This window comes from Corvus hawaiiensis, chromosome 1 (assembly GCF_020740725.1).
Source record: "Corvus hawaiiensis isolate bCorHaw1 chromosome 1, bCorHaw1.pri.cur, whole genome shotgun sequence".
NCBI classification, from domain to species: Eukaryota; Metazoa; Chordata; class Aves; order Passeriformes; family Corvidae; genus Corvus; species Corvus hawaiiensis.
The window spans coordinates 21768837-21783426 of NC_063213.1; the positions used below are offsets into that span (position 1 = coordinate 21768837).

General features: G+C 40.1%; 1 protein-coding gene across 3 annotated transcripts in view; it reads right to left on the minus strand.

Moving 5' to 3' along the window:
- Positions 1–1127: 1127 nt before the first annotated feature.
- Positions 1128–14590, minus strand: part of COL15A1 (collagen type XV alpha 1 chain) — a 116538-nt gene continuing 103075 nt past the window's right edge. For all 3 annotated transcript variants that reach the window (XM_048295976.1, XM_048295986.1, XM_048295972.1), the window contains 9 exons: positions 13169–13279; positions 11664–11808; positions 8161–8225; positions 7054–7182; positions 6830–6889; positions 5573–5632; positions 4489–4674; positions 3375–3490; positions 1128–3037 (listed from right to left, as the gene is read on the minus strand). In XM_048295976.1, the coding sequence (XP_048151933.1) occupies positions 2821–3037; positions 3375–3490; positions 4489–4674; positions 5573–5632; positions 6830–6889; positions 7054–7182; positions 8161–8225; positions 11664–11808; positions 13169–13279 (1089 nt within the window). In that variant the 3' untranslated portion in view covers positions 1128–2820. The remainder of the gene's footprint in view (positions 3038–3374; positions 3491–4488; positions 4675–5572; positions 5633–6829; positions 6890–7053; positions 7183–8160; positions 8226–11663; positions 11809–13168; positions 13280–14590) is intronic.

Below are 14590 nucleotides of genomic sequence, written 5' to 3' on the forward strand. Positions count from 1 at the left end.
AGGTTTGGCTTGATTATAGCAGCAATGGGAGGAGAAACTTCTCCTCTCACTGCAGTTCTGGGCAGAGCAGCACACTACTGATAGATGGTAACATGACATGGTTTGTGATTGCCCAGAGAAAAGATCCCTGCACTGAGAAGGACGAAAGACCTGCTGATTACCTACTGCTAACAAAACCAGTGGGCCAGAAGACGATTTTGGGGTATTCACAATTCAGTACTATTTGGACTTCTACATTTATTTCTTGCGCAGTTACTGTTTTCAACCTTGCTCTAGTGCTCTCTTGGTGATTGCTTTGCCTTATACACAGTTTCTTACCTGAATTAGCAAATGTTCTTCCTTAAGTGCACCTGACCTTTGTGTTGGTATCGTGCTGAAAAAAGTACTCTTCTTTGATATAGAAAGCTAAAATATTCTAAGTATTGGGCTAATTTTTTTCTCTGTCATATCCTTGATGAATATTATTTTTTCTTTTCAATTATACTAGGGAATCTAAAGAGCATCACTGGCTTTGAAAAAAAGTGTGTGTTGTTGTTGTTGTTGTTGTTGTTGTTGCTTTCCCCAAGGGAAACTTCATTTTTCTAACAGATTTCTCATGCCATTCTCTGGTAAAAGTATCTCCCTTTGTATGTGAGCAACCCTGTGAACTCAGCACCACAGCAGCCCAGGTGGTGCATGGTTCATGCTCTGTATTCTGTTAAAGGATGTGCAATAAATTCCTGTAGCCTGCAGATCAATGTTAGAGGTGGAAAGCAAACACTGAGAGTTTTTTAGCAACTTATTGATGATGCTTAACCATTTCAGTTCCCTGCTAAGCTCTGTTCAGGATACAGAGACGGGTTAGCTCTGTGACAGGACTGGCACAAACATCTCTGGATGCATTTTGCTGGACCCAACTTAAACTCCAGTTCAGTATCTTCTAAAACCTGCATGTTTTCATTAGTCTTCTCTCGTCCGCTTTCACAGAGCTCTTCTGTGTGATCCCATGGCCCCACCACCTCTTGTCACTGCAACTCCAGGCAAAGAGATAGCCCACTCCCCGAGGGTTGCTCAAGCTCAGGAGAGGAAGAGTAGGGACTGATGTGGATGACTGGCTGCAAGCAAAGACCACACTGGCCCGTAAAGGATTAAAAGTAGATGGTTCCTGCTTGAAGCAGGTAAAAGCACTTTATTTCCCCCTCTTGAACCTTCTGTGACTCAGAGTGAAACCCTGCTGTACATAAATAACTCTTCCAGCTCTGTGAACTGGAGGAATTTGGCACAAGCGTGCTCAGTATTTTAGGAAAGTCGACTATAAATGAGTGCAGTGAATTGTTATGCATACATTTTAAATGTAATACAAATAGCTTTTGCCTTATTACCATGTTGTATTAATGGAGTAATTTACATTTTTTACTTTTCCAGAAAAAAATGAAGATATCATTCAGCTGACCCTGGGAAATAAGCTTTTATAATCAATCAGAAAAATAAAGCTGGATTTCAAAATATTTAGTTATATAATTACATCATTTTAGTATTGTAAGCGTGATTTGCTTTTGTTTGTTGACAAGAGCTTCTAGTTATTTAACACTCTATTTGTCAGCAAATGAACATGTATTTCCCACACGGATTCTCATTTAAATCTTTAAAAAAAGGATAATGTGGAGTTTGACCTCCACAGTCACTGCCTGATAAAACATAAGTAAATACATTGTATAAAGTATACAGTAGACAAATATATCAGCAAAAGACTTCAGATATTTTGATGATACTGTTAGTGAAGAATATTACCATTTCCTGATCATTCCTATAATTGTTGCAGTTATTTTATATTAACAATTCTTTAATTATGTGAATGCCAGAAGGGTAAATTCACAAAAAGGAAAATCAGTTTACATATAACTTAGTGGGATAACAGTGTAGAACCTATTTTAAAGAAACCAGGGCAGACATATTTAATTCGTCAGTCTGACACAAAAGGAAACAACTTCCTCTAATATGCAATGAAATAAATAAAGGTCAGGTGGTTCATTTGTCTGCATTTCTTTGCTCAGTTCTACCAGTTAAACAGGATGTTTTCTATTAACATTGCTTTCAGGTTTCCTGGTAACAATAGCACCAAAATAAAGGCCAGATTTTGTCTTACGTGAAATTCACTCCTCCTGCATAAAGTCCTATGCCTAGAATCTGCAAAGAGAAAAGCTGAAATAAGATGTGAGAGCTGCTATATTTCTGTGTAACCACCAGGCTGAGATCCGTACAAGCTTGCAGGAATCAGGTACTCGGCTTCCACTAAAACTCAGAGGAGGTGAGCACCTTTGTTCTTAAAGCTTTGTTTTGCAAATGCGAGCTCTGTGAGGCATAAGAGCCTCCCAGTATTTGCTGTATACATGAGTATATATGAACGGTGCCTTAGGTATTCAAAATCTATGCAAGTGAAAAGGAGAGCACGGAGCATGCAGCTTCTCAGCTGTGAAGCAGCAGCAGCAGCCTTGCTGAGCCCTACTGCTTACAAGGCAGGCTACTGCATGTTCCTCACAGACCACACTCGACTCATGCCCTTAGGTGACCTCCAGCTCAGGCAGAGGAACATGAGTTAACTGTTGGCAAACTTCGAACCGCATGGGGTTCAAGTGGAAGGAAGGGCTTTAAGCCAGCCATGTGTGCACTGGATGTTCCACCTGACTGGAATGTGGTTTGTGCTGAGGTATGTTTTCTCTGGCTATTTTTTTCCTGAAATGTGCAATTACAAAAATTAAAATATTTACATCATTACAAATGAAATTTCAGTGTCAGCTTTTTCTGTCGTCAAATGGAATATTCCTATGTGCAGCAGGTGAATTATTTTCCTTGGGGATCAGATACAAAACTGTTTTCGATACAGAGAACAATAAACTGATTATTACAGCTATATACTTTCTGGTCAAGAAGCTTCCCTGTGTTCAGCGGCGATGCTTGTCCCGTAGCTCCCACACCAGCTGTGTGCCAGGCTTCACAGTAGTTGCTAACCAGTCGGATCCCATTTGCAGTTGAACCGTGCCATATTACCTTTTGAGGCCTGAAAGGTAACATTAAGAAGTTATTTACTGGAAAAGTTTCTTTTGCTTTATTCAGATGCACACCTGTACGTGTGGTGATCCACATTCCTTGTGCTTGAAGCAAAGAGTGGTTAGGTAAAGATGAAGACAGAAAGAAGACAGGGAAAGGAGAACATAAGCTGATATCCCATTTCTAGACTATCAGAAATGGCAAAGAAAATGGCATAAAGAAAGTGGGAAATTTTTATCATGTCTAGTACCCCAAGATACTGCTACTATTTCTATTACTATCTGGTAAAAGTAGGAAAAAACCCCTTATATGTAACATATGAAACATAAATGGTAATGCAAACTCACCAAGATGAATCAGTCATGATGTTCCTCCCATCAAAGGAGTATATTGGAACGTGAATGTTGAATTGTCCACCATTTCCATCAAATATAGATTCCCAGTTACTGAAAAGGGTTTCTCCCTGTTAAAATTTCAAAGCCACTTTTACAAACTAAACTAATCCCAAATCTACATCAAGACCCAAGTCTACCTTTATAGACTTATCTGTAAATTGAAAATTAGATCCGTACTTAAGGACACTTGTGATTTCATCTTTCACATCAGTTTCTGCATAATGTTCCTGAACAAACTTGTCTCATCTGTCATCTCTATGCAAATAGCTTTCTGGCCCGTGCCTTTGCCTCAAAGTTGTCTCTCTGTTCTATTGTCGCTTCAAAAATTCAGCTTGATCATCTCCTGTCCTTTTCCTCTGAAGGCATTGTTTGAAAAATTGCTTATAACTACTGCAGCAGTAGAGAAAATACAGACATAACTTGTACTGGAACTTCAGTTGCAGTCACAGTTTTGTGAAAAGTGTTGTAAATGTTCAGGGCAAAACCTTTGCATTTGGCTTCCTCTCAAACTGCTTTTGAGTTTTTCCAGTCAAAGTTGAAACAATATTGTCTTCACAAATTTCTCTCAAGGCTCTCTGCTTGCATGCACTTCAGAGCAGCATCCGTTCAACATGTTCCAAGCATCATGTGTTATTCCTGTAGGTTTCTTTGGCCGCTTGTTCTGGGAGCCAGCCAATGCTACAAAGACATGGTTTGTTTTCCTCAGTTTGAGAGTGTGTCTGTTTATGTGAGACCACAAAATGACTCATGCTCTAGACTCTCCTCTCTGTTTCATTGGGATATATCCAACATCATTCCTAAGCACAGAATTTGCATTTTTCTTAGGAATGAGAAAAATAGGTATTTTATCCTATGATCACACTAAAAAGTAGAACATAATAACTCAGTAGTTTTCTACTTCATCACTACTTTTTTGTTTCTTGAATCTGACTGTGAAGTACGAAGCAAAGCTGCTTCTTTATAAAATGCAGTTTGGGCTGAAACTTGGTGCCTTTGCTATTTTCCAAGATTTTTGGGGAACCTACAGCCTATCCTAAAAAAGCAAGCGCTGAGTACCCATTTTTACCTGAAGATTGACTATTGGCAAATGGTGTCGGTCTGTTTTTCTGACAACTGTGGCCAGATCTTGCAAGTGCGATGAGAGGAAGGCTCTATAGGTAGATGTCAAACCCGCAAGCTGGGCCTGCCGAAAACACTGAAAATCTGCTCGCATGTCACCAGACAGTGGGAAGTTCAAAGCCACCAGATGTAACTGGAAGAAAAAAGAAGAAAAGGCACCATTTTAGAAAAAGTTTATGACACTAGGAAGACATATATTGGAAATAAAACTGTACCCCCTCCTCCTGCCGGTACAGAACATATACCCTTCATAACAGGTATGAAAGTTATTTGTTGCCATAACATTACATTTCTCAGAGCCATGAGACCCTTAGGAGATATACCAATTTATCTTTCAACATTAAGGGAACCATGAAGATTATATACTCCTAAAAATAAAAATCTTTTAAAAGCAGCTAATATTTTTAATCGAAAGTCTTGGAGTTTTCACATGAACAAAATCCCAAATCCTACAAACATTGAAAAAAGTAGTAAGAAGTGACTAGATACCATTTAAAAATACAAGAAGTAGCATGCTTAGGTCAAGCAGCACAGATGCATGAACTAATTTACATTCTTGCTTTTTTTTTTCTCTTTGGTTTAATTTTTTAGATATAACTCAGTTACCTTGCTTTCTTTGTCTAAATATTTTAAAGTCTTTTAAATAAAGGCTTAGGTTCTAAAGTGTCTATCTAGGCCAAGCAGCACCATGAAGTTTGAAAATATTGTAATGAATATTTTAATTATTTAATTGTTACACTATTGTTAGCTTAGAAGTTACTCTGTGTTGTAGATTCAATCACTAAGTGAAGAGGTATTCCTAACTCAGAGTCAGGATTTTTTTTCTTTGAGATGGGATGATGAAAACAGATCTGGAGGGAAGAATTTCAAATTGTGTCTGAGATGTCTAAACAAGGTAAAGAAGTGTATTTGTAAATTTCTGAAGTAAAATCTCTGAGTTTGAAGAGCAAATATCACAGCTGTCCCTCAAGATGCAAACTATCACATTACAAAGCACAGCTCTGCAGCTGCAATACAGATCTCATACTTACTGCTGGTTTTCCATTGTTCATATTTGATATTGGTCTCAGTGCTGGAATAGACTGAAATCCCTGTTATTTGAACACAAGCAAAAAAAAAATCAGAATTTCAGACACTCAGTAATTTTTAAAATAAAATTTAATCACTGCATCACTGGAGTCCTGCATGAAAGCAGTCTGCTCTTGGTAGGAGCAGAAGAGCAGTTGAGGAAAATCAAAACTGAAAGGGTAAGGAGGATGTGAAAACAGAAAATGTAATGGGTGGAAACACTTCTCAATGCGGTTAATTGTTTTGGGAGAAGCAAAGTTTTCTTCCCTAGTTATGGCAAGTATGAGTAACAAGCCACCAGCTGTAGCAGATGGGAAACTCAAGTGGTGTCAACTGGAGGCTGCAGACAACTTCTGATAACATGAGGTCTAGACATTTTGCCAGTGTGCTAGGTGAATTTCTTCTTGACCTACTCTAACTGTTTTTTATGTCTTTCTGGCCGTCTTCCTTCTCGCTGCTCCTTCCAAGCACTCTCTTGCCCTTTCATTTTCTCAGCAGACAAATTAACCTGTCATCAACAAAACCTTTCTCTATTCCCTTTGTCACTTCTTGGTTTTCATTCTCCTGCAATTTTTTGGGACAGACAGCATGTTCACATGCAGGTTGGTACAATAACTTGCAGAATGGGGTCGGGTCCAAACTAACAATTGAGGCTTTAGAGTACACCCTCTGCATGCTGCAGGGTAAGCTACATTCAGGTGATGATTATGGTACTCTGAATACAGGACTATAACCTTTCAAAGAAAATCTTGAAGGGAATCAGGGCTTGATATGACTGATTCCAGGATTATGAAACAGAATTCTGTGGGTTTGTGATTTTTTGTTTGTTTGTTTTTCGTTTGTTTGTTCTCTTCTGTTTTTGGGTTGGTTTTTTTTTTGGTGGTGTTGGTTTTTTTCCTTTTTTTTTTTGTTTTGTTTGGTTTTGTTTGTTCATTGTGTTTTTGTTTGGTTGGTTTCTTTTGGTTTTTTGTGGGCAACTTACTTGTTCTGCTTTTTGTAAATGTGGCTTTGTCTCCATAGTGTTTGGAGTCTCAGAAGATACAGGAAACAGATGACTGTCCAAGCAAATCAATTTGCAAGCTTATGTAGTGGTAGGATGCTTATTTCGAACTGACAAATCTCAGTGGAAAATGACATTGTGCAGAGATCTGCATACAACTTCTGCCAAGTGTATCATGCATCTAGACTCAGTTTTTTATGGTCCAATATTTTGTACTTACATGGCTTGATATGGCTGGAGGAGGAAGACTGTCAGCAGGGATAGGAATTAGCTCACCAAGCTGAAAGAACCAAAAAGGAGAATAGAACAAAACCATATCACCAGGAGCTTCTGAACTCAAAAAAAGGAGTTGCACCCACACTTCTCCTCCTCTGTAAAAATATCTCCCTCAGTTTCATTGTGAGGAAGGGAGTTGGAAAAGATTAGGATGTAGTGCAGTAGTACCTGCAATTTTCTCCATCCATTTCGAACACGGATAAAAACCTCACTGGTTTCCCTCAGATAGATTAGTGTACCTTCTGCTACATAGTGAACTTTTTCCAACATACCCTCAATGTTTTGGAACGTCGTAACCTGTCAAATAGGAAAATGAAACATACTTCATCAGACACACAAAACATTTTGCAAGTTAAGTAGTCTCATTTGGACACATAAATGTCAAGACCTCTTCTGCAGGAAATGCTCATAATGTCAGTTTTATGTAATTTAATCCATAAGGGATTCATATTCAGTAATATAAGTATCTTGCTACTTTGGCATACCAGCATCATCATTCTGTGGATTCTAGTAGAACTAGAGCAATTTTGTACAAATTTTGTGCAGAGTGAAGATCATTGCACTGCTACAATTTAGCATCCTAGGTCAAAATGGCAGAGTTCAGAAGAGAACTACAGTAGGTTAAAATTGGGGCAAGTTTCAGGAAAGTGTAAATTCTTCCACATTTTTTTTTCTCATTTCCTCATTGTCAGAAAGCATATTAGTACTTTATGAATAATGCAGACCCTACTATAGATTTGTACATTTTTTTAATCTTAGTTTTGACCTAAGTAAGCTTGGACCTTCTATCTGAGAGAGTAGCTCCCAGCCTGCAACTACAGTCTTCGGTCCTGGGGCACAAGTCTTTGAACATTTGTTTCTCCCCTGAGAATTGCAATGAATGCCCTCTGCTAGCTTGAATAGGGTTTTTTTGGGGTGGTTTGTTTGTTTGTTTAGTTGGGTTTTTTCCCCCAGAAACTATGAATTCTTAATTTAGAAATTACTAAGACTTCTGTCTTAGCTGGTTTTTTTTCTTCATGGATATCTTGGATCCAATTTTGATTTGTTTCATAATGTAAGAAAAGGAAAAAAAATTACAGATATTCTCTGGCACAATGATTTTTAGATTTTCTAGGGAAATCTACAGTTTGCATCTCAAAATTATGTGGTTTATAAAACACTGTAATAAATAGAAACACAGGATGGAACTTTCTCTCCTCTTTCAGTGCTACCAGTGACCACCAAAAGTCTTGAAGAAAATTTTCTATAGCAAACTTCCTTATTTTGCTCTCTTACCAGATTCCTGGTGGCAGGTGACCCTGGCTCTCCAGGAGGACCTGGTGGCCCAGGCATTGCAGCTGCTAAAATAAAATAAGCATACAATACATGCTGAAGGTCATCTTTTTTGAGAAAAAATGTGAGTGACATAAAGAAAGAACTTAGTGGTGGTGTCCAGGAGCAGTGGAAGTTTTAAATAGCCATAGTCGTGTCCTGAATAGCTCAAGTCAACTACAGAAAATACATTCTAAGGATTTTTTTAGAAGCAATGATGAAACAGTCTTTTCTCTGTTGTTTTGGGATGTTAAGGCCCACAGATTGCAATCTGTTGTAGAAACTGCAAATGAAGAACCAGACCCACTTAAGCTGACCAGAATGCTCTTCTGCTGGCTAGTTCTTCTGCATGTGGAAGAGGAAGAACTTTTTGCTCCTGCCCATATAAGCTTTGAGGGAGTAATTACATCTTTTGCTCTAAAGGCAAATAAAAATTTACTTTTCCTTAAATGAAAAATTCACGTGTAAGCTTAGCTTATGTTTCAAAGTGAAGAAGAATTCTTCGAGGGTATGAACTTGGACTTCTAAGAATGTAGTCCACACCACCTATCTGTGTCTACTCCAAAAGCAAATTTCTTCTCCTTGAGCCATTTTCTGGAGTAAAAACTTCTTTCTTTTAAGGCAGGAAAGATTCAAAGATATGGAAGACTGAAAGCATGCATTTTGTGCAAGTGCATGGCATGGTAATGGACCTTTGAAGCTGTTTGTAAGAAGGAGCTTCTACACAAGGACCTCGCTTGTTGGTTTTTGTGAAACCCAGAGGAGCCTTGAAATCACCTTTTACAAACTGTAGAATCTATGTGCTGAGGCATTTGCAAGGATACTCCAGAGCAGGTCCTTCATGCCAATGGCAGGGGGAAGGGGGCCAGTTCTCAGAAGTGTTTAGAGCTATTTACCTGCAGATAAGCTATTCCTCTTTCCCCATATTACAATATGTGAACCCCATACTACAGTATGTGAACTTCATAATTTTAGATAGTAATAGCTTTAAAAGAGATAACTGAGCCTTGAAGATAGGAAATAAATAAGCATCTGTTCTTAACATTTAGTAAAATGTGCGTTGCCTAAAGAACCTTTTTACAAAGCAAAGAGCATAATGTGTAGGAGGATGATGAAGACTAATGGCAGAGAGCATAAATGAAAGTATAGGGATGAAATACTACTAATAATTTGTTTTGTCTGACTGGGTCTCTTAGCTAATATCCAGAAGTCCTTAATATAAATTACACAGGAAAAGGCCCGAAGACCTTTATGACCTTCATGGATGCTGTGGATCTGTCCATATCGTGATGATCAGGGGCTGATTCACATAAAACCTATGTTCCAATGTTGAACATATTAAGAATTTTTTCTTTCTCAAATATTATTCAGAGGATGAATACTTCTGATAGACACTAATTTAATAATATTGACTGGATGACAGATTGGAAATCTCACCTGCTGTATAAACAAGGCTGACCAGGTTCAAGAAATACCAGGAGAGAGCAAATTGAAGACAGAAATATTTTCTCCCCAAACTAGTATACTGGAGGTACAGCTCTTATGGTAAAACAGGCTAATTGTTAGTTCTCAGGAACAGAGATCTGTATTTGCTAGACCTGTTGAAACTTTAGGAAGAACAGATCTGTGTTACTCCCTTTCTGCTAATAAACCATCTTCAGATGAGATTAAGGAATGGTCTCCTCTGGTTTTACCTGGCTGGATTGCCATGCTGGTCACAGTTCCTAGAGGGAGGAATCAGTCATTTTCTCAGGCATACCTGCCAAGTAATGTCAGAGGAGCCCAGGACCCCATCCACCAGAACCCAAGGCTGGACATTAATAGTATGAGGCTTGTCACTAGGAAACTTGTGACCCAAAAGGAGTCAAAAGCACAAATGTCTTGAACAGTGACACTTGATTTCTAGCCACATACTCCCTTTGATGTCACCTTGTTTGCAAAATTCCTTCTTGATGTGACTATTTGTGGCACATTTTGCTCCTTTTCTAACCCAGTAAGTTGAAAACCATTAAAGGCAGAGTAAGCAACCTAAAGTTTCATTTCTATTCAGCATTTGCATAGCAACTAGTTTTCAGGAGCAGTTCTCCAGCAGTCTCATTCTAGACCTAAACTCTACCATGGGTACTGCCCTTTGATCAGAGAATGAGAGAAGCACTTGGGTTGGAAAAGACCCTTAAGATCATCAGTGACACCCAGCACTGCAAAGTCTACTACTAAAACATGTCCCTAAGTGCCATGGTTACATTTCCAGGGATGGTGACTTAACCACTTCCCTGGGCAGCCTGCTCCAGTGGCAATCCTTTAGGTGAAAAAAAATTTCTAATATCCAGTCTAAACTTCCCCTGGTACAACTTGAGGCCATTTCCTCTATTACTGTTGTTTGTTGCCTGGGAGAAGAGACTGTCCCACCTGGCTACATCCTCCTTTTAGGCTTTTGTAGAGTGCTAAGGTCTCCCGAGTCTCCTGTTCTCCAGACTAAACACCCCCAGCTCCCTCAGCCACTCCTCATCGGACTTGTGCTCCAGACCCTTCCCCAGCTTTGTTGCCCTTCTCTGGACACGCTCCATCACCTCAATGTTGATCTTGTAGTGAGGGGCCCAGAACTGGACACAGCACTCGAGGTGTGGCCTCACCAGCGCCAGGTACAGGGTTGATCACTGCCCTGGTCTTGCTGGCCACACTACTGCTGATACAGGCCAGGATGCCATTGGCCTTCTTGGCCACCTGGGCACTGCTGGCTCATGTTCAACAGCAGCCAATCAGCACCCCCAGGGCCTTTTCTGCTGGGCCGCTTTCCAGCCACTCTGTCCCCAGCCTGTGGAGCTGCCTGGGGTGGTTGTGACACAAATGCAGGACCTGGCACTTTGCCTTGCCAACTCTCATACAGTTGGCCTTGGCCCATTGGTTCAGTCTGTCCAGATCCATCTGTAGAACCTTTCAGCAGACCAACCTTCCTGCCCAACTTGGGGGCAAACTCACTAAAAGGTGCATTTGATCCCCTACCCAAGATAATTGATATTGGATAGGTCTGGACTCAATACCGAGCCCTGAGAAAAACCCCTTGTGATGGCCACCAGCTGGATTTAATTCCATTCCCCACAAGAAGAGTGTTTTGGCCCAAATTTAGCCAGCTGCTCAATTTGATGGATTTTGCAAAGCTTTTCTCAAGGTAACCTGTCTCTGCTATGCAGATTTCCTCCGAGCCACAGCAAGATCTTTCACGCAATAGCACTGCCCTGGCACTAGTCAGTGGAAACTGTCTGCAGAGAAATTGTCCCTTTCGTGCTCTTAGTTCCAACTCAACCCCAGGAGAAATTGGTGGAGGGCAGGAGGAGAGCAGGGAACAACCTGATTCAGATATGCAGAGAGGGTGGGCAGGTGGGACAACCTGCCAGGTGTGAAAGAATTGGTGATGTGTGGGTTGTGCGCACATGGCTGTACACTCACCTATGCAGGGAAAAGCTCACCTGAGCCATATATTGCAGGGGGGCCTGGTGGTCCAGGTGGTCCAGGTGGGCCAGGAGGTCCAATTTTTCCATAACCTGGTAAGCCAGGTAGGCCAGGTAACCCTGGAGGTCCTCTGGGTCCGACAACTGAGTCCCCTTTTGGTCCCTGCCAGTGATGAAAAGTATTTCCTTGAATGTATTGGTTTCACTGCTGCAGGGCCATCATTTCTGGTGGCAACATTTACCAAATGCCTGCCATTACACTGCCATTTAGACATGAGTCTGTAATCTTCTCCAAGGAGGCATGGGTATAATGGAAAAGGAAAATTTAACCACATATTGAATTAAAGTCAAGGATTTAAATTTCAGAAAGCTTTCTGAAAATTCTCATACCTATCCCTGAGCAGCTGATAGCTGCAAAACTCTCAACAGTGCTCTCAAAGTCCTGGATCTCTACTCTGCTCACGCTGAGACTGCTTGCTTTGATGGGCTCAGAGAGTTTGTGGAAAACTTTAATGTGAAATGTGTCTGTGCAGGGTGTACACCTCATGACGAGTGCTGTCTTCTCCCTCCTGTGATCACGTTAGCCCTTAACCTCTCCAGCTGCCAGACTTGCAGAATAAAAAGGCTCCAACTCTCTTCATTTCCAGTTTAGCAGCGTGTCCTCAGCCTGACTGAGGAGGGCTTGTGCTCCCCATGCTCACACCATCCTTCAGACATGGAACATTGGACCTTGGAGCTCAGCTGTGCTGTTCAGCTCCTTCTTGCCAGCAGAACAGTTTCTGAACAGGGACATGGTTCTCAGCAATGTGGAATAGAACCAGGGGGATTTTTGAGGGTGGTCTTGCTAACCTGACACTTCATCCTCAGCTGTGGCCCACTCATTCATGGTTCTTGACACAGAAATGGCAATACAGGAATGCAATGCACATATTTGTTGCCAGATGTCAGGGATAAACTTGTTTCCAAAGAATTAGTGCATTTTATTCCAAAGCAGCTGTGGTGGCAATTGCCAGAAGATAAAATTAAAAGGTAGACAGTAGAGAGTGGCTGAATTTTATAGAAATGATCCAGATGGCTACACACTGGTCTCTTCATTCATGTTTTTGGATTACTAGGAAAATAGGATTAATTATTTAGATGGCCAGTAACTTTCAAGTCAGCCTCTGACTAACTTTATATGGCCTATTTTGGTATTTACGGGGGTGCAAGTAGTAGCATCACAAACTATATAAGATGCTTTGATTTGTAATGCTATTAATAGAATGGTCTACATACCAGTGTAGATATATGAGACAGCTGAGCACAACATTACATCAGTATTTCATAGCAGAGCAATTCTATGCACAACAGTGAAGTGTCCATGTTTATGCTCAATGCAGTTCTCTCCTATTCACCTAATGCTTAACATGTAAGTTTTTATATAGTTCCTAGCAATCCTGATGTTTGTCTCTTTTTAGTGTCTTCTAAATTAATTCTAAGTGGGTAGTGACAAATATTCCCATTCTACAACTTGCATGACTCACAATTAATCCCGGTCTTCCCGGTGGTCCAGGAGGTCCTGTTAGAAAAAACCCGCCATTTGGTTCTCCCTTTTCTCCTTTTACACCAGTGACTCCATTGTCTCCTTTTTCACCCTTCGAAGAAAATACATTTTAAAACGTTGAGCTGAAGTGAAATGAGAACACAATGCACTGAACTTTTAAATTTACATGAAATCTCTGAGTTTGATAAAGAAAACACCTGCTTGAAATGTTTTTAACATCACTTTCTTCTTCTGTGATATGGGATGAAAAAGGAATGCTTTCTCTATTGAGGCTGCAAGGCTCTCTCAGGGCAAAGGCTAGGGGAGGTGTGATTAGGTGGAGGCAGAGAAAATGCCTCTGTTGCTGTTTCCTGCTATTCTGCCCAGCAAAACCTTGTTCAGTGCTGTAGCTGGAGGCAAAGAGAGAGTTGGAGGGAGCATAAAAGCCTGGCTTTGTGCTTTCCTCCATCACCAAGGAAAAAGCAAAGCAAGACTGTCATTGATTGGGCAGCTATTTGAAAGTATGTGAAAAAATGAACAGAGCAGGATGGGGATGTGTACCAGGATAACAGAAGAGACACCACACAGAACTGTAGACACTTTTAACTGCATGTCTTCTGCTCTGCATCACTGATTATCAGTTAGTTTGGGAAGCAGAGCAATAGGTAAGAAGAAACATTTACGTACTATATTATTATCTGTCTGTGCAAGATGAGCCACAGCATTTATACATTCCTCCTCACATTATTTTTTTCTGTTTGTCTGCTTTTTCCCCCCTTCAATTTTTCTTTTTTTTTTGGTCTACCTTTTTCATGTTTCTGAGAAATAAACCTGTGGATAGAAGAGGCAAAGGGCAAAGCAAGAATGGCAGGTATCTGCAGACAGCCAGAGGACTTTTAGTCTTTTAGATGACTCAAAAGGTTTCTTTATGCCAGGCCATTTTGGGGAATTGAAGGACTAGACGAAAAATGAGTTCTTGACAGCTAAATCTGTAAAGCTACAGACATTACATTATAAGGTCGAAGAAACCATATCAGCTTCGCTGATACACAGGACACTTTATGCCATCAGAATAACTTGGGTGTACTCTGCCAAGCAGAAACAAAATCCTAAAACCAGGCAGCTCTAAGAGTCCTTCCAAGACTCTATCAGCACAACACTTTTGGCAGCATCTTTAAATGAGAACTTGATTCAATTTTTTTTCAGTTTTTCTACTGATAAAGAGTCTTATTCACTTAAAAACATTTAAAATAATATTAGACTGTTATTATTTATTGTCACTTGAAGTGGTCAAGAGAATAATGGAACAGAGAGAGACCAAACAAATCAAAGTATGGGTATACTTCATTGTAAGAGCTTCCAGGAAAAGTAGTTTCCATAATTTAATTTCATTCAGTGTGCTTAAAAGATAAATAACATGACA